Source organism: Molothrus aeneus, chromosome 6, assembly GCF_037042795.1.
Source record: "Molothrus aeneus isolate 106 chromosome 6, BPBGC_Maene_1.0, whole genome shotgun sequence".
In the NCBI taxonomy this organism is placed as follows: Eukaryota; Metazoa; Chordata; class Aves; order Passeriformes; family Icteridae; genus Molothrus; species Molothrus aeneus.
In genome coordinates this window covers 52,120,860-52,139,513 of record NC_089651.1, presented here as the reverse complement: position 1 = coordinate 52,139,513, position 18,654 = coordinate 52,120,860, and the positions used below count along the sequence as shown (strand labels likewise).

Below are 18,654 nucleotides of genomic sequence, written 5' to 3'. Positions count from 1 at the left end.
GCACTAAATAAAGTTTGTGCTGGAATACTACTTATGGACTGTCACAAGCTATGTGAAGAACACATCACCTTCTGTAAAGGCTGGAAGGCATTGAAACACACATTTTAGTCTCTTCACTTTTGAGGAACTGAGAAAGTGAAGTGTACAGTAACAATTATTTCTTTCCTTAACTACACTTCATAATTAAGTTCTGCAAGTCTCACTTAATATTTATGCTTAGCCAACTATAATTCTAGTTCTCTTAGTACCTTAAAAGAGATTCATAGCTCTAAAGTAAAAAAGTAATAGTTACCTTTCTGATCTCCTTCTTGCTCCTTATTCTCCAGTGGATCCCTTTATTTCCTCCTACAGTCTAGTCACACTCTTGCCTACACTTATAATCAGTCTTTCTCACCTTTTTTAACACTATGAGTGAGGCATAATTCAGATGAGCTTAACAGAGATAAGAATATATGTACTAGATGTACAAAACAAATTAAAATGTGGAAAATAGGTATGTAAATATCAAATGGATTCCAAGTCAAACCACACATTCTGGCACAATTCAGCAGCTGTTCTCATTTGGTTCACACACTCGGTTGCAATATTTATTAAACACTTAGTAAGTTACTTTCACTGGGAAATTGTTTAAATTGGCTCAGCTCTGCAAGCAAAACTGGTTAAAAAATCATACCTGTTAAAGGCAACACTTATTTAAATTAGAGCTGGCAGACTGCTTTTAGATGGCACCCAAAACATGGAGCAAACTGGAAACATTGCATGACTGAATGGCATCATCATCTCTAAGTTGATCACCTCCTCCCCGTGCACACACACAAAAGTTACCCGACCTGTTGGACCAGTGTTCCAGTCAGTCACTCATTCAAAGCCAGTACTTTCACTTTACCTTTGAATCCTACTTTTTTCTTTTCTAAAACAATGGTATGGTTTTGTTACAACACTGGAAAAATGCACTTGTGCAACACAACAGCAAACATTGAGGCTGACTGACAAAAGCAAAAACTGCTTTTGTTTTTTCTTCCACACGATCAGACATTTGAAGTGTATTTAAAATACTTAACTCAAAACTAAGAGTCCTGTTAAAAAAACAAGACTGCTGTAGCTTCATCACTTAAGTTGTTAAAATTTCATCTCCTCTAACTTTAAAAAGATCAAAATATAGTAACACTTAAAAGTTGGCTTTATGAGTGTGTTCTACAGCAAAAAAACCCAAAACACCTGCAGTCCCTTGACAAAATCCTAATGTTTTCCAATTTTAAGAGTGAAGATTAAAGTAGAATATTCCTCTCTTTAAAGGTATTCAGAAGTATTGAAACCAAAAAACAAATACAGAGACTTTAAACACAAAAATAACAAATAAAAAAACCCCCACATCTGGCTGATTCAGGGAATGAGCATTACAACTTATCTAAATTTATTTACTTGAAATTTGCAAGCTATTATATGATCACCATTATTATTAAATTAGACCAGGTTTAGTTTCGTGAAATAGGAATTCATACTGCATAACAATATATTCAATATAACTCCATTCATTATACTAATAACATACAGGCAAATAGTTGCAGGTTGAGTTTCCACCAGTCTACCACACTGCTATCTCAGAAAGTTTCTTCCATTTCTTTTCCAGCTCATAAGAGGAAAATTTATTTCTTTACGAAGGAAAAAAAAATTAAAAGGCAAGAGCAGCAAAAGCTGAGGATTATGCGTTGCTATAATAAAACAATGTTTTAGTCCAACAGTGTAAACTCAGTGCTTGGAAGAAAAAATTATCTGGTAAGGAAAGCAGTCTGAATAATTGTACCCTGCACTGCCCTGTTGCTATAGAAACTTATTTCACTGTAGCAGTTAATTGCTAATCAATTTATAATTTTTCATTACAAAGCTCAATAAAAGTCAAATGGGACACTGTCACATCTGTCCAGCAAGTCTGAATTATGTCTCTTCTGGCTACTGTTGGATTTTGCAAGTCCTACAGGAATGCTGGACATTTTTGATAGAGTTTTTATCAATTATTCCATCATGTTGCAGCATGTTAAGAAAATATTACTAGAACAAAGACCTAATTACTTTAGTACTAAAAATAAGATGGAGCTGGCTCTCATCCTAAGAGCACCAGAACAGTCCCATAGAAGTTATGTGAATAAAATACTGCACAAATGTATAACCTGTGCTCCAAAACCAGCATGAGGCCCACTGGATTATGCTTTTTGTGGTCATATACAGTAACAGACAGATGAAATAACATATTTGCTCTATTGTCCTGCAGTTGTTAATTTGCAATGTCTCTTCCTTCTGGGGCTGAAGACATTTCATTACAATCCAGCCCAATAAGATGAAAAGTGTTGCAAAACAAACACAGCTACTAGCAAACGAGTATCAAATCCAAATCCCTAAAACAAATATAGTGAACTCTGATTTCCCACAACCCCATGTGTACAAGTTCTAGGATATCACCCAGTCTGAAAAGCAGAATCCTCCTTCAGAATTTTTAGAACAAAAGGCAATATGTTCCATTCAGGCACTTGCTTTCTCAATAAAAATATTTCTTTTAAAGTAAGCAAAGTATTAAGATATTTTAAGTAATAATAAGTGTTGGCAGTTTCACTGGTATAGATATTATGTGAAAAAACCCACAACCTTTTGCCTGCCATTAATAATTTTCTTTAAAAATTACCATCAAAGGGCTAAAAGTATTCCACATACCAAATGGTCACACAACACTGTCTCTTTCCTCAGGGCGATTTCTGTCTCAAGTGTAGGAGGGAGTGATCAGACTGTCCATTGTCGCCAAGAGACCTCACAGACACAGTGCTGCCCACGGAGTGCCCACAGGGCAGGCGTTTTGCTAAAGGTCCTCCCAGGAGACTGTGAGGACACCCCACACAGCCCAGCTCTTGAATCATCCCACCCACTGATATGGGCAGACTGATACCAGGCACACCAGGGATCTCTGCTGTCAAAAATAATCACACCTTTAACCACCACTGATGTTCACACACTTTCCAAATCTAAACTCTCCTTTGTATCAATCTGCACGGCAAGTGCCACACTGCAAGATACCTACTAAATAGGGGAGATAGAAATGAAGAAAAGGTTCCCAGATGAGCACAGCAAAAGCTGCTTCCAGGCTCCTAAGACTGGGCTTCTCCAGGCCCTGATCCTACCAGCATTCCCCTTTGACTCCCTCTTATGTACACACAATGCTTCCATCAGTTTAGGACTAACAAAACACAATACACACATTAACCAGATCAATGCCAGTCCAACATGTTTTTGCAGAAGGTGTGTGGTGAGTTGACCCTGGCTGGATGCCAACACCCACCAAAGATGTCCTATCAGTACCTTCCCCAACTGGACAGAGGAGAAAACAATATAGTGAAAGGTTCATGAGCTAAGGACTGGAAGAAATCACTCACCTATTATTGTCATGGGCAAAACGGACTTGACCTGGGGAAATTAACTGAATTTATTACTAAGAAAATCAGAGCAGGATAATGAGAAGTAAAAACAAACCTTAAAACTACCTTCTCCCCACTCCTCCCCTGTTCCTAGCTGTAGCTCCTCCCCAGGAGCACAGGGAGACAGGGAATGGGGGCTGCAGTCAGTTCATCACAGTGCTCAGAGAGAGGAGTCCTTCCCCTGCTGCAGGGTGGGGTCCCTCCCACAGCACAGAGTTCTCCATGAACCTTTCCTATCCGAGTCCTTCAGGCACAGCCTACTCCAGCAGAGTCCCAAGTCCTGCCTGCTCCACATGGGCTCCTCCCTCCATGGGTCCACAGGTCCCTGCCAGGAACCTGCTGCAGCCTGGGCCTCCTGCAGGTTCACAGCCTCTTCTCAGAGATCCACCTGCTCTGATGTGGGTCTGCTCCAAGGGTTCAGGGGATCCCTGCATCCCTGTGGGCCTCCATGGGCTGCAGGAGCACAGCCTGTCCCACCATGGTTCTCACAGGGGAATCTCAGCTCTGACACCTGGAGCACCTCCTGCCCCTCCTCTGTGACCTTGGTGTCTGCAGAGCTGATCCTCTCACATGTTCTCACCCTGCTCCTCTCTGGCTGCAAATACATCTGCAAAATAACTTTTCTCTCCTTAAATATATTATCACAGAGGTGTTACTACCATCCCTGACGGGCTCAGCCTTGGCCAGCAGCAGGTCCATCCTGGGCTTCTCACAGAAGCCCCCCAGAGCCTGGCCAAGCCAGTACAAGGGAACAGAGACCTCAGAGTGCAGCACACAGAGCACTGAGCAAGCTGCCACTGGACTGCTGCAGCTCATTGGTAACCAGTACTCTGTCACTCTAAAAATGAGAAGTATGGATCACCCTGAGCATCACTAAAAGCATCTTAACCTGGGCATTTGTTTGAGTTCTTTAGAACAGTTGTTTGCCCCATCTTTCTGATTTAGAAGTGCTAACATGTGCCCACGCTTAACTATCCCAGCTCCATCTAGAGAATTTACAGAGGCAGCATTTTGGCTAAAACACAGAACTACACTTGAACAGTCACTTCATTGGCACAGAAGCTATTCTGCCAACACTCTTAGGTCAGAAGCATCACCTGGAACAGCATCTTAAAACTCTGTAGGTGTCAGCAAACAGCTCATGACACACAGACAGAAGTTAGTCTGTACAAGGGACCACAGTTGCACAGCTGAAGGCAGGAGAGGCCATCCCCTGTGTTAAACTGATGCGAATGAAACTGGACAGTTGCCTTCAGAGGGGAGGGAGCACAAGTTCACACTGAAGTAACAGCAAGACATTTCCTGAAGTCACCTGTTGAGATATACATCTCATGCTATTAAATAGCAATAATTCTCTAGTCAATACAAGCATCTCACTTTTACAAGCTGCACCCTGTATTTCTGAAATTCTTCTTTGGGAAAAAACCTCCTGGATCAATATATCACACTGATCAGGCACATTTTAAAAAAATATTATTTAGTTATTTATGGACAGTAAATAATAATTCAAATTGACTCAAAATGACAATGCAAAATGGGCTGCAAAACAGGTAAGAAATACAGCATTTGGCAGTAGATGATATCAAATTTCAAAAGTGGTATTGCCTAATCATGCAGCTATTCCTGCCCTCAAAAATCAGTATTTAAAGACAAACCCTCTTGACACCTTAAGTGCAAACAGGTAGCTATTGAAGGTCTCTGGCCCACTCTCTTACTAAAAAGGCTAAAGAAAAGCAACCTTTAGAAATACCTTCATTTAAAAATGAAGTCTGAAAATGAAATCAAACTATTCTGTAGGAAAGACAAAAATCTGAAGAAAAATGCACACTAAGTCTTCACCTATGGCTTCACAATACAGTATTAAGTTGTTGTTAAGAAATAGTATTTTCTATTCAAACCACTAAAATATGCAAATCCAAACATTTAGACTATAATTTAAATCTTAATAATGTATGTAAAAAAAATTGCAAAATTATTCTTCTATATTACTGACAGTTGCCAATAGAAAACCAGAAAAATCAAGACAACAAAAGTAATTCTTTACAACTTGTGCCAAAGTTTCACTTCAATGATAGCTTCAAACATGTATCATCACAGTCATGCTCTACTACCCACCTCAAATATCAAGAAAACCTGCACAAAACCTTTCTAGAAGTCTTAAAAGAACCATACCAAAAAAATCCTTAAAAATAAGCTGCCAGTTAAAATAGGATGAGACTACAACTTTTAGGATTCTGTATTTGTTATGGTTACATTTGTAAGTTAGGAAAAGGAGACATTAAGTTATTGAGATTCACAGAGTTATCCCTGTCACTGTAGCCCTGGGCAGGCCAAAGTGTCCTTTAGGCATTGTTCAAATTGTTTCTTTCACCAGACTTGTGGGTTTTTAACACACAGTTCAATGTATATTGGTATCCATTCTCTCTCCTGTTGTCATTGCTCCCCCTTTCTTTAGCTGAAAGAGAGAATTAAAACCATAAACTTGAGTCCTCTCCAACTTTCACATCATACCATTTCCCTGAAAAAAAAATATATCTAAAACTTCTGCTAAATATTTTTTAATTATTAGCAAACTGGGGATAATGACATTTGTTCATAACATGCTATGTTTTCTCCCTACACCAGCATGCTCCTAAGCTAAATTTCTTGCTTAGACTAGTATTTTGTCTGACATAGCACTTCACAATCTCTAGTAGTACAAAAATTACACACTATTAAACCAACAACTTCTTAATATAGTCACCTTCCAATCTCACACGGAGTTAAAAAATAAGAATAAGAAATTATAAATATTTTTTTACCATCACAGCCATATGTAAACATTAATATTAACTCATGAAATTAAAGAACAAATATATCTGGTAAACCAAAACTGAAATCCATTTGCAGAAAGTATCTATTAGAGATCTATCATTCCATTATGAACAGCTGGACTGAATAAGGCATGAGAAATCCCAATGCAAGTTCAACACTGCCACTGGAAAGGTTTCAATTGCAGCAGCTGGTGGTCCTGCCCACAAAGAGCAGGGGGCTGCATCCAGTGCACCAACAGCTGCTCAGCAGGAGCCAAACAGGCAACAGCAGCTGCCTCCAGTTATAAGGGGCAAGAAATGGGTGGGATGCAGATGCTAAAAAATGGGCTGTCTATTCACTTGGGCCTAAAAGTGGAGTGAGTAAGGAAGAAAAAATACTGTTTCCCAGAAGGATACAACCAAATATTAATACTTAAAGTACAGCACATTTAATGTTACTGTTTCTTTTCCTTACGCCTTCTAAGAGGACAGATAATGGAAATATTAGGCATTATTTTGAACTAAATGGCACTACTTTCAAGTAATAATTTGTCCAAGTGTGTCAACTCATAGTCATGACAACTGGATAGCAAGTGGCCTTCCAGTACACATCCTTCACAAGAAAGTAATTCAGATGGGTCCCTTTAGCCAGAAAACTGCAATAATACTTCAAACTAGGGCATTAAATTTGATTCTAGAATGTCAAACAAGACAATTATGGCTGGCAATCCTCTCAGAGGTGGGTCTAGGCAGCCTTTAATTAGAGTTTGAGGCACCTTCAATGTACATTTTAACTATTAACAGTTAACTATTTAAGTGTTTTGCAGACTCACAGATGTATAATGCAAACTCCTTGTAATTTCAGCACATAGCACAACGCTTTTATAAATATTCTGACAAAGCTGCCCCATAAAACTTTCCACAGGCACAGAAGTATTTGTTACAAATGACCCCTCTTTGCATCTGTGAAGCATTATGACTAAAATTTCATCAATTTGCAAAGAATAAGTGCCACAATTATTGGCTTTACGCTAAATTAATTTCCCCAGCTGAATTCAACTAAGTGCAGTATTACCACAAATGCACTTCAATACAAAACAAAAACCTCCAAAATTATAACTGCTGTGGCAAAAAACACCCAACCCAAGACACACACAGAAACTCACTGCCTATAAAATACTGCATCCCAACGTGGGGCTCTGGCCAGCCCAGCCCAGCATTCACTGTCAAACAGGCCAGCCAAAGAAGCAGTCACAGACAAATGAACTCTTACCTCAGAGAGCAATCCTTCAGCCAGCACAGTGCAAGAGCCCACTCAAGTCAAACAGTTGTGACATGGGCTTGAAGCACAGACTAGGACAAGAAAAAGCACTACAGACTAATATCACTTCCTACATAAAAATCATCTTGCAAGCTCTGTCAACCATAGATATTTCATCTTCCTCCAGAGCAAGAAACATTTAACAGTGTAACTGTCATTTTAAAGCAGCTTTTTAGTCTTTTTATCTTACTCTAGCCAGTCCTAGTTGCTCTGTAGAAGCCTCGTAACAAAATTAAACACTGAAAGCTACCTACACATCTGTAATCTACATTAACTCTTCACCGTTTCCTTCAGCAGTGTTGTTGAAAAAAAAGGCATCACTAAAAATTCTATCCTTCAGGAAAGATTACAGGAGTAGTTTGTAACATGTCTGTCAATCCCCAGTACTGCTAGAATTAGGAATAGCATCACAAAACTCAAAGTGGTAAATAGATCCACCCATTAAACACCTGAAACAAATTTCCAAGAGGCTCTCAAATACCTTCACAACCACAGATCAAGAGGTAAAGTATTGCTGACCTAGCCACAATACCTCCATGAGACTGGCTAGTCCAGTCCCAGTATAACAACTATTATCCAACCCAAAGAGAAGAAAAAAACTCAGCAGGAATTAAAGGGATTTCTTGAAAAAAGAAATCTACAACACCTTTTTAAAGAGAGACAGAATAGAGTCACATCTAACACACCTGAGAAATGTGAAACATCAGCAGCAAATCCAACAGATGGATTTTAAGTTCCATGAGAGATTTTCATTAATAGATGAGAATACAAATCAAATTTGTGAGTAATATCAAGACTGGAAGGATTTGTTGCATTATGCAGCACAGAACTGGAAATAAAACCCCTCTAATAATCTTAATAGAACAAAATTCAATGAAAATGCTACATGGCATTTATAAACATCCACAAAAATCAAGGCATGGATAAAAATGGAGAAAAGCAGCAATATGATAAGAAACAATCCAAGTGAGTCATCACTATGAGGATTCAAAAATGTCAACACTATTCAATATGTTAGCAAGAATATTAGAATACAGACACAGCAAGCAACAATTCTCCCTTGCTCTGTACTGAAGTCACAGAGCAAGCACTGGGTCTAGGTCTAGTTTAAGTACCACTAATAAAAGACAACAGAAGCCAACAGAGAACAATTAAGCATTTGGAGCTCATTATCTGAGAAGAATGATTTAAGAGCTGGATTTATTTACCTTAGGAAAATTGAGTGGACAAATTAACAAGTTTTTAAATATGCAAAAGCCAAAGGCAATAGTCAACTGTCCTCTATGTCCACACTAAATAACTGCATTCAGCCTGGTTTGCTTTCTCTTTTTTCCCTGAAGGAGAAGTTTAGTCAGATATTGGAGGAAGAAGAAAGACAACACCAAAAATCATTATTGAAGGAAACTGTGGAATTCTCATTACTGCAAGTGTAAAAACCAGTCACTAAGATGTGGATATACTTCCCTCTGCTTCAGACCTACTGTATCTTCCAAGATCCTTACAAACCTCAGCACTTTTATAGCTCATATATGCTTTTAAAATGTGCATGGTTTTCAGAGGCCTGCCACAGCTTAGTGATCCGTATAAGCATACAGTAATACAAATTCACATTCCCACCACATCTTGAGAAAATGTGATGGTTTTCCCCACACATCCCAGCTTCCAACCTAGAACTGCCTGACACTGCTCTTCTCAGAGCAATATATTAAGCACAGTGACAAATGTCATCCATTACCATTCTGTCACTGCCACAAGTTCCCAGGTGAACAGTCTATAGAATGAAAGTCACCACCAAGGATAACACTCTTCAACTGCACAACAAATCAAGCCAGACACAAAAAAGTAATTTTGAGAACTGCAAAGGAAGGAATCCTATACATCAGTCTTTTCACCGATAAGCAGGCACTACCAGTATGCCAACTCTCAATAAAAGAAGTTGAGATATGAGATGATTTTCAACCTAGTACAAATATCATTTCCAAGACACTTGCTCAAGTAAAGCTTAAAAAGACAGTCAACAAATTCTGCCCTACATGGCTCCAGCAACCTGTGCTTATCATTTATGTATGCTTCTAATCCAACACTACTGCAACATATTGTAATATTGCAAAGTTATTAACAGACTGCTGCTTTAAATAGCTGCAAGAAAAAAAGTCAAACTAAAGGCAAAGCCTCTTCTTGCAACAAGGTGATTTCTAAAAAATGAAACAGCCAATGTTAAGAAAGTCTTCCACACATTACCAAAGAGTATATAGCCAGAATTAAAAGGTTTTCTGTCCTGTAATAAGCTAAACTGTACATTCAAATTTCATAACCTGCCGATATATTACGTAAAAATTAAGACTGTGCACCATGCAACACTATTGCTAATGTGTACCTGCATTGCAATGACAGCTGCAGATGAACCTGCCCAGAAACTTTTACAACATAAAGAGAATAACACATCATCACACACACAACTTCTTTAAGGAAAATGCACAAGCTTTCTAGCAGGAAGGGAAAAGGACTTGATAGTTAATGTCAGCAGCAGGCTGGAAAGCCTTGCCTTGTCAGTCATTCCTAAGGCAAGGAAGATGATATAGCACCCTCTTTTCCAGCCTAATGAATCAACTAATAAATCATTTTGCAAAGCTAGCCACAAACCATATTTAAGTTCTTTGGGACTGTCTTATAAACAAAAATCAAGTAACAGCCCTCACTCCTGGTTAGGGGCTGTAGGAAAAAGCAACCCAACAAGAACATTAGAGCATCATAACTTGAACAATTTTTGAATTATTATGTAATAATCTCACTCCATGAAGAGGGAAATGCCTAAAATAACAGGAAAAGCTTCCTTTAACACCTCTAAGTCTCTTAATCAACATCAAGTCAACAATCCCTCAGGAACAGATCATTCCAGAACTGACTTAAGGCTGAAGCAGAGGCTTTACTCAGGAGAGGCCTCCAAGGCAGTGGATCCCAGCCGACAGTCCAGGCCACTGAAGGGGGCTGAGCCCCTCCAACCCTTTCCTTGCTGTCACTGTACTCATCAACCCCAAGATGACACCATTCAACTCACCAAATCAAGAGGAAATCTGCCCAGAAAAACTGCAAGTACTTTTTGCTGCTGGTTTAGCAAGCTGTACTAGCTCAACCAGAGGCTGAGCACTGCCAAAGACAAGGAGATGGAGCACACTGCCAAGAGGATCCTACACTGCCAGTCCATCATTTACAGCTGTCACTAGATCAGGTGAAGTAAATGAAAATTTTCCCTTTCTGGTTAATAAGAGATCACTGCACACATCTAACCTGAAAGCCAAAGTAAAGGAGGACTGAAAGGGAAAGTCCCTTGACACTCAGTGCAGTTAAGAACAATTACATACTTATCTAAGTAAACCAACCACATCTCATTCTGTCACAGTTTAACTTCTTACTAAACTACAGGTCTGTGTCTTTTTTTTTTTTTTTTTTAGTGGATCCAAATCAGAAAACAGGAGTTTTCTGGAAGTCTGCATTGCTTTATAAACACAAAGACAGCTGCAACGTTTCATTATTTTATAAAAATCAGGTTTTTTTAATAATGTTTTTATTATTCTTCTTAAATAGGTGAAGAACAAAGTTGGGAGAAAGTACCTTTTTGCTTTGAAAAGTCTCTAGAGACAGCCTCAAATGCTGTCCAAAACTCTATTTGTACTCCAATCCTAAGGGTTTGGTAGAGAGACAAATCTCCACACCACTGTCCTGGATGCCAGATGTAACTTCTCCACCAAGTGCCTTGGAAGGATCAAGGTTACCTGGAAACATTTTTCTTTATGTAAGTTAAATCTCCTAAAACAACACACACATCAGCAGTTCATGTAAAAAGGTGACTTACAAACCAGATATAGCAGACACAAAGCATTTAGGATTTAAGGGAAACTAAAAGAAGAAAGATTAGCAATATGGATGTCAAGAAATATCCTTCCAAGTGGTATCTCTGCTTCAATATTAGGTTATTTATTCTTAAGTGTCATTCATGGCTTAAGTGTTACTCTTCCTTAATGTGTACTGATCTGCAAAGGATTACTGATGCAAGAATTATCTCAGTACCTAACAGACATGGTCACTTAAAATACAGTCCTGGTGATTCTTTCACTCATTTTAGGAAAAATATAGCATTTTCCCATCAAGAAAACAAGTCTTAAAAATATTTTTTTAAAAAGGGAAAAAAAGAAAAAATAAAAAGACAAAATCATGGTGAGCTGATATATTCACACAGCACAGCTTCATTAAATTCAACTCAATACTCCAATATGACTTAGCCAGAATGAAAATCATGATCTTAAAGTAATCAGGGAAAATTTTTAAGGGATACATAAATAATTATGAACTAACAGCTAAAACTGAAGTTATCAGCACCTGCATTATGCCAAGGAGCACAAATAGGTTGGTCTTAAACAGATCAAATCCCTCTCTCCATCCTGCTCCCAGGAACAGGAAGGAACACAGAATGTCATAGTCTGCCCAGTTTAAGGCAGAATTACATCCTGTCCATTTAGGTAACAATAGCTCTCTTCCCTTTCTGATAGCTACAAGATAGAACTTTTGATTCTGAAAAGTTCACATGATAAGTTGACAGGCTGTCAGCCTGTTCCTGTTTCACTTTTGTACACAGACAAAACAGTTACTTCCAAATGAAGTTCCAAAATAAATTCCAAAGCAGCAAGTACTGCAGATTTAAGCCAGACCATCGTCCCATTTCATTTAAAGTGCTTTCCTTAGACTGAGTCAATCTATTTCAGCTCTTTCTTTAGGTGCGCTTTACTAAAGTATTATAATATAGAATATACAGTATTATTTTACATAGTTAATACTGTAAAAGGTCATTAAGATTAATTCTGTACTAACAATGTGTGTGTTTCACTCTATTCAGAGAAAAAAGTGTTTCACATTGTCACAGGTATAAATGCCTCCTGAGTTCACAAACTTAAATTTCTCAGTTATTGTATACCATAGCAGTAGCTTTTAGCATCTAAAAAGATATCCAAATACCCAGCTCAAGAAGACTTTTGTAATTTGATATACTTATTTCATTCCTTATTGTGAACAACGTTCCAGCCTTTAGATTTTTATTTCTCAGAAGTGTGGCAAGAGATGACTAAGAGAACTTGCAAGAATCACATGTGCCATTACTAAACTACATAGAGGCCTGCTCTGTGAGCTGAGGGAGAGAACTCTGCAGCTACTTTGCAAGGAAAAAACAAACATAGCAAGACCCAAACACGGCAACAATTTAGGATACAGATTTTCAGAGATATTGCTCCTCAGGATACCTTGTAAAGACAGCTACTGGTTGTAAGCAGGAAATACTGTCTGATACTAAATACTCCTTGTATGCTTGAAGAGGCCATTGTCCAAGCACTCTTTGAAACATACCTAGATTATTAAAATTCATTAAAGAGTGAAACTAAATACACACAGACACACTTTCACATAAAATTATACAAAACATATCAGATCTGTTAGGTCACAGTCAACAAACAACCACGTAGACTTTAAACTCCTGCTGTGCCGACATTTTACAGAAAGTAGGAGTGCTGGGGGCACTACCCAGGACACAGCAGATCCAGGCATAATCCCTTGCTCATCCACGAGCTTCCTGCACAGCCTCCTGTGAGTCTCTAGCTCTCTGTGCCCCCATCCCATGCTGAATGGTGAGCTAAAAGCAGGAAGATTTCAAGGTACTCACATGATGGCAGCTGAGACCCGAGCATGTAAAATAACGAACACCCACTATGTGAAACAAAACAGAAAGCTGAGATTCATTAGATCTGTGTTTACATCTCTGAGGAGTGACATGTGTTCACCTAGCACGGCAAATTCCGAATTGTTCTCTGAATCCCATAAAATCAAGGGTATGTTCATAAATATAGTGACCTGAGAGATCAAAAGCATGCACTGACCTGCATCCTATAATGACAAGCAAGGAGTCTCTCTCTCAAGCACATCAATCTTACTTTCCTGCAAAAGCGACTTTCTCTCTGTCAATTATCTGATATTTAAGACTCATCTCACTGCACCGCTCCCATTTAGAAACAATTCTAAAACCAACCCACACTTCTAAGTCATAACAAAGGCCTAAAGCTGCACGGAATGCTTCAGCCATGCAACCAAAGCTAGGAAGATCCTGGAAGCAGGGATTTGACACCACCATAATCACAACAGGCATTAGTGTGTCCAGCAAATTCTGACCTGAAGCAGCAGGTGAAGGAGGCCCAGGGAGGGAAAGCCAACCCTCATTCCCGCACAAGGAGGGCCCAAGCGATCGCATCCCTGCACAGGGCCCACACACACACACACAACTCCCGCCGGTGACACCGTATCTGGAGCAGCCCCGAGCACCGACCCGGCGCCGATGCCCTCACACCGCCCTCGCCCCAGGCCTGCTCTCCCCCTCCCCAGGCGCTACCCGGTTAACCGGGAGCTCGGCCGGAGCCGAGGAGCGCCGGCCCCGCGGCCGGGGGAGGGGGCACAGCGAGGGAGGGGCGGCCCGGCCTCGCTCCCCCGCCCCCGGCGCGGCCCCGGGGCTCCCGCACCCCGGCGGGCGGGCGGCGCGGAGCCCCCGCCAGTCCCCGCCCCATCCCGGCGGGGGAGCCCCGGTACCTTGCGGACCCCCTTGTAGATGTAGAAGTAGAGCTCCCGGCCCACATTGAAGCAGAGCCGGTCCCCGTTGCCGCTCTGGTCGTTGACGTTGACGAAGGAGACGCGGACAGGGTTGGAGCCCTGCGAGTTGAAGGGCACGCGGTTAGGCCGGCTGTACTCCGAATGGCTCAGCAGCTTGTACAGCCCCTCCCGGGTGGTGAACTGGGTCTTAATCTCGTTCATCTCCTTCCCACCTCCCTCCGCCGCCATCTTGGAAAGGAGCGCTCATCCTGCCCCAGTGCCCGGATGTGCGGACACTGCGCAGCCGCCGGCGCGCGCGCGGCCCCTGCGCGCGGGGGCGACACGAGGAGGCGGGGCCGGCGGGGCCTGTTTACCGCGCGACTGCGCGCGCGCCGGGCCCGCGCGCCCGGGGGGCGTGGAAAGGGGCGGGGCTTGGTGCTGGGGCGGGGCCCGGGGCGGGAGGCGCGGCCTGGGGCGGGAGGGGCGGCGTGCCCGAGGGGCCCGGCCGGGGACAGCGTGGGGTCCCCGCGCTCGGCCTCCCTGCCCCGCAGGGCCGTCCCGGAGAGCAGTACTGCCGCCGGAGCGCTCCTGGACGTCTGTAGTGAGCGGGACTCCACTCCCTCTCTGCGCAACCAGTGCACGGTCACTGCACAGTAAAGAAGTTCTTCCTCATGTTCGTGTGCAAGTTCTGTGCATCAGTTTCTGCCCATGGCACCAGCGAGAAGGGCCTGGCTCTATCCTCTGACAGCCCTCCTTTAGATATTTATACACATTGATGAGGTCTCCTCTCAGTCAGCTTTTCTCAAGGCGGGACAGGCCCAGCTCCTCAGCCATTCCTCCTAGGAGAGATGCTCCAGTCCTTCAATCATTTTTGTAGCCCTCCACTGTACCCAACCCAGGAGCTCCGCGTCTCCCTTGTGCTGCAGAGCCCAGAACTGGACCCAGCGCTGCAGGAGTGGCCTCAGCAGGGTCACCCAGCATGGTGGCTCCACGGGCAGCTGCTCTGGGGATGGGAGAGAGGGGGAGGTCATGAGCAGGGGCTTTGTGCACCCACAGGGCCCTGCCACCCTGGGATGTGGGCATCAGTGCCAGCACAGCGTAGGGTGAGGTGGCCCCTGCTGCTGGAAGTGCCAGATAATCAGGAGGTGTCCATGTGCAGCGCTGGTTTTCAGGCAATGGCTCCCAGGTGAGAGCCTCCACTCACATCACAGGGAGGCACCACAGCCCTGGCCACCTCCATTGGCTCGTTTGCCCACAGGGGACTTGCCAGTGCCTGGAGCCTGGTGAGGTTCCTGCTGTGAGAGTCTGTCAGTGCAGAGACAGCAAATCCAGGTGTGCAGCTGTACTTTGACACTTCATGCCAAGCTCAGGTGCCCTGATGGAGATGGTGCCTCCATCCCTCCAGCCCTGCAACAGCCTCCAACCTGCTTCAGGCAGAGCCAGGCCTGGGAGTTGGCCTGAGGTGTGAACCTGAAAAACTGGTTATCAAATCATTCACCCCATTGTTCTGATCATCCTGCAGCCATGCAGCCAGCTCTGTTGCATGAGGAACCAGATCAATATCAGATGGAGGTGGCACAGGGCTGGGAAGGATTGCATTCACTGGGCAGGGAGGCAGGACTGTTTCTTCTGACAGCAGTTTCAGCATTAAGAGTTTGTCTGACTACAGCCCCATGACTGACTCAAACTGATCTAAGACTGATTTCCAGCTGGAAAAAAAGATTTTGGCCCCTCCTCTACAGGTATTTCCATTTCTTGCCTTGCATCAGTTCTAGTAATCATGCAACCAAAGGGTGAGTCAGATCCACCTGAAAATTAACACACACACAGAAATTACGAGTTCTCAGGTAAGCAAAGTGTTGATCAGCAGCCAGGTTGATTCAACTCACCACAGAACTGCTGGAGCCAAAATAAGGAAGGAGTTGGGAATGTGGGACTAGGGGAAGATAAGCAGCACAGAATTAGAATATCTTAAGTTAACAATAAAAAAAAAAACCACACTTTCAAGGTATAGTTTCCTGCTGTAGCTGTATGGCTCTAATGTGACTGCTACCAAAGGCATTGTCCTGCTCTCTTCTTTCTGGACATGACTGTCTGCTGCTACTCCTCCCTGTACCAGCCACAGTGCTTTCCTGACCTCATGAGGAGCCATTTCTGAAAGGTAAATGGCTTTTAACAACTCAGCTCCTTGCAAATGTGAAATGAGTATGGTTAAACAAAAAACACTGACTGCTTAAGGGAATGGACAGCAGGACCTTCTTGCTTTCCATTACATCAGTTCAGCTGAAGAACTCCACTCAGCCTTCCAGACTGCAGGGGGTTAAAGGGATTTAGTTTCAAGTCAATTTAGTTCAAAGAGATTTTGTTTGTAGCTGAATACTGTCTTGATGCTGACCATCAAAATATTAGTAAAAAATAGCTGAGAGACACAAAACAGCCAAGGATCTCCAGAACAGAGTATGTATCTGAGTGAATACTGAACAAGTACAGATGATTAGACTTCTAAAAGGCCAAGTATTGAAGACTTGCTTGAAATTCTTAAGATAAAGCCAATCAATAATGATTTTGTCAGCTTATCAGCCAGTCCTGCCAGATGGTATTGATGACCTCCTAAAAGCACATAAAGTAGGTAAGCAGCCCTGCATTTTTTTAATCATGTTAAGAGTGATTGTTTCATAAAGAAATTTCATTAATGGACTTACAGAGAGAAAGAGTATTTTCTTTCACCAAAGAATCACCAAAGAAGAGCAGGAACAGCAAGGATCTCTTAATAGTAATGTTCAAAACAGATAAGGATGTAACAACAACAACAAAATTTAAAAAAAAATGTGTTGCTCCAAGCAGGCATACTCAGTATGTCTTATTCATACTGACAAGACAGGATAGATCACTCTGAAGAAGAAAGCAGGCAACTTTGGTAGAGGGACTGTGTGGAATGCAAATCACACTGAAACCACAGCAGGCCATCTGTCACTGATGGAATGAGTGTGATCCAAAGAATAAACAAAGTTAACAAGTACCTGGTTATCAGCAGTACATGATGGTGTAGAAAGTCAAAGAATTGATGTAGTGTTTAACATTTACAAGAAACATCAATAAAAGCTGCTGAGAGATTCCATGGAGAATCCAAGACAAATATTCATTTGAAAAACACAGCTGCAAGTCACAAGAACGCTATTGTACAACCCCATCAACAATGCTCATCAAATACTAGGAGAAAAAGAGATAACAGAGATAAGTCTTATAAAAAAATTCCCTGTACCACTTGAAAATTCTTCTGTTTCAAGCTAACCAAGGATGATAATTCTGAAATGATCTCATGAGGACACCCCAAATGAGTTGTTTTGTATGTACCACACAACCAATAAACTGAAGTGAGTCACAATCACTGCTGTATTGTGCCTTTACCTTTTGCAAATTGTTTTGGCAAATTGGAAAACAGACATGAGCGAAATTCACTAACAGTAATAAAATAGTTTGGTCCTTCGAGATTGCTTTATGCAGGGCATAAACTGGTCCTGCAACTTTTCAGAATGTCATATTAATAGTGCTTTTACTGGACATGAAGAACCTGCAAGTACAGTTATGAACAAAACTTTCCTGTGTTTGAGTTTGAATGTTGTCTGTTACTTCCCAAAAAGTGCAGCAACTGGTATTAGCTTTTAGCAGCTTTCCTGAGGCAAAAAAAAAGAGAAGGGTGATTACACCCATACTGCATTAGGCAAACTGTCTATTCCAGCAAGCACTGCCTGCAGATTATACTGCAGAAATCAGGAGACCATCTCTGTGCTGTCTGTCAGCTATAGCAGGTTTGTCAAGTCTTTCTGGGACTTCTGATGCCCAAAACAATTTAAGCATTTAGTGTGACTAGCTTAAGAGTCAACAGAGTCCAAAGCTCTGCAATGTGTCAAATTTTAACAACTTTTGAATGTATGTGAGTTACTAACAGGTACACAGACATGTAAGGAGCACATCTGAACTAGGCAAAAGTTGGTGCTGGTGGGAGGATGGCATGAAAGTTCCATTTAATATGGGGAGAAGAAAGAGGAAATATATTTCCAAATACTTACATGGTCTTTAAAGTACATTTAACTTGCTTTCATCATGAGAAATTATTGTTTCTGGCATAGTTTCATAGCTGCTTATTTGCATTAGGAATCTCTTCTTAAACACTGCATACATTTAACATTAAATATGTGAGGTAATGCATTATGTATTACAAAGTGAAAGGGTGTTACAAGGAAATTTCTGCTCTCCTAGAACACATTACATGTGGTTTATACTTGTATCCCTCCACAGAGGAGCAAGAGCATGTGAAGCATTTTGTTTTCATAGTGTGGCGGTTAATTGCTGAGAAACAAATGGGTACTCTTGAAAACAGACATTTGGATTGAAGGATGCAAGGTAAAATGAGTCTGCTTTGTAGCTGGGACAGGATGATGGGTGAACTCTGTTGTTG

The 18,654-nt window shown here is 41.6% G+C and overlaps 1 protein-coding gene across 4 annotated transcripts in view; it reads right to left on the bottom strand.

Annotated features, from left to right (window-relative positions):
- WDR20 (WD repeat domain 20) overlaps positions 1 to 14,463 on the bottom strand; it is a 45,244-nt gene extending 30,781 nt beyond the window's left edge. For all 4 annotated transcript variants that reach the window (XR_010783898.1, XR_010783897.1, XM_066553025.1 and 1 more), the window contains exon 1: positions 14,196 to 14,463. Coding sequence is in view for 2 of the 4 variants with exons in the window: in XM_066553025.1 (XP_066409122.1) it covers positions 14,196 to 14,444 (249 nt within the window). In the remaining 2 variants the exon portion in view is untranslated. The remainder of the gene's footprint in view (positions 1 to 14,195) is intronic.
- Between the last annotated feature and the right edge of the window lie 4,191 nt (positions 14,464 to 18,654).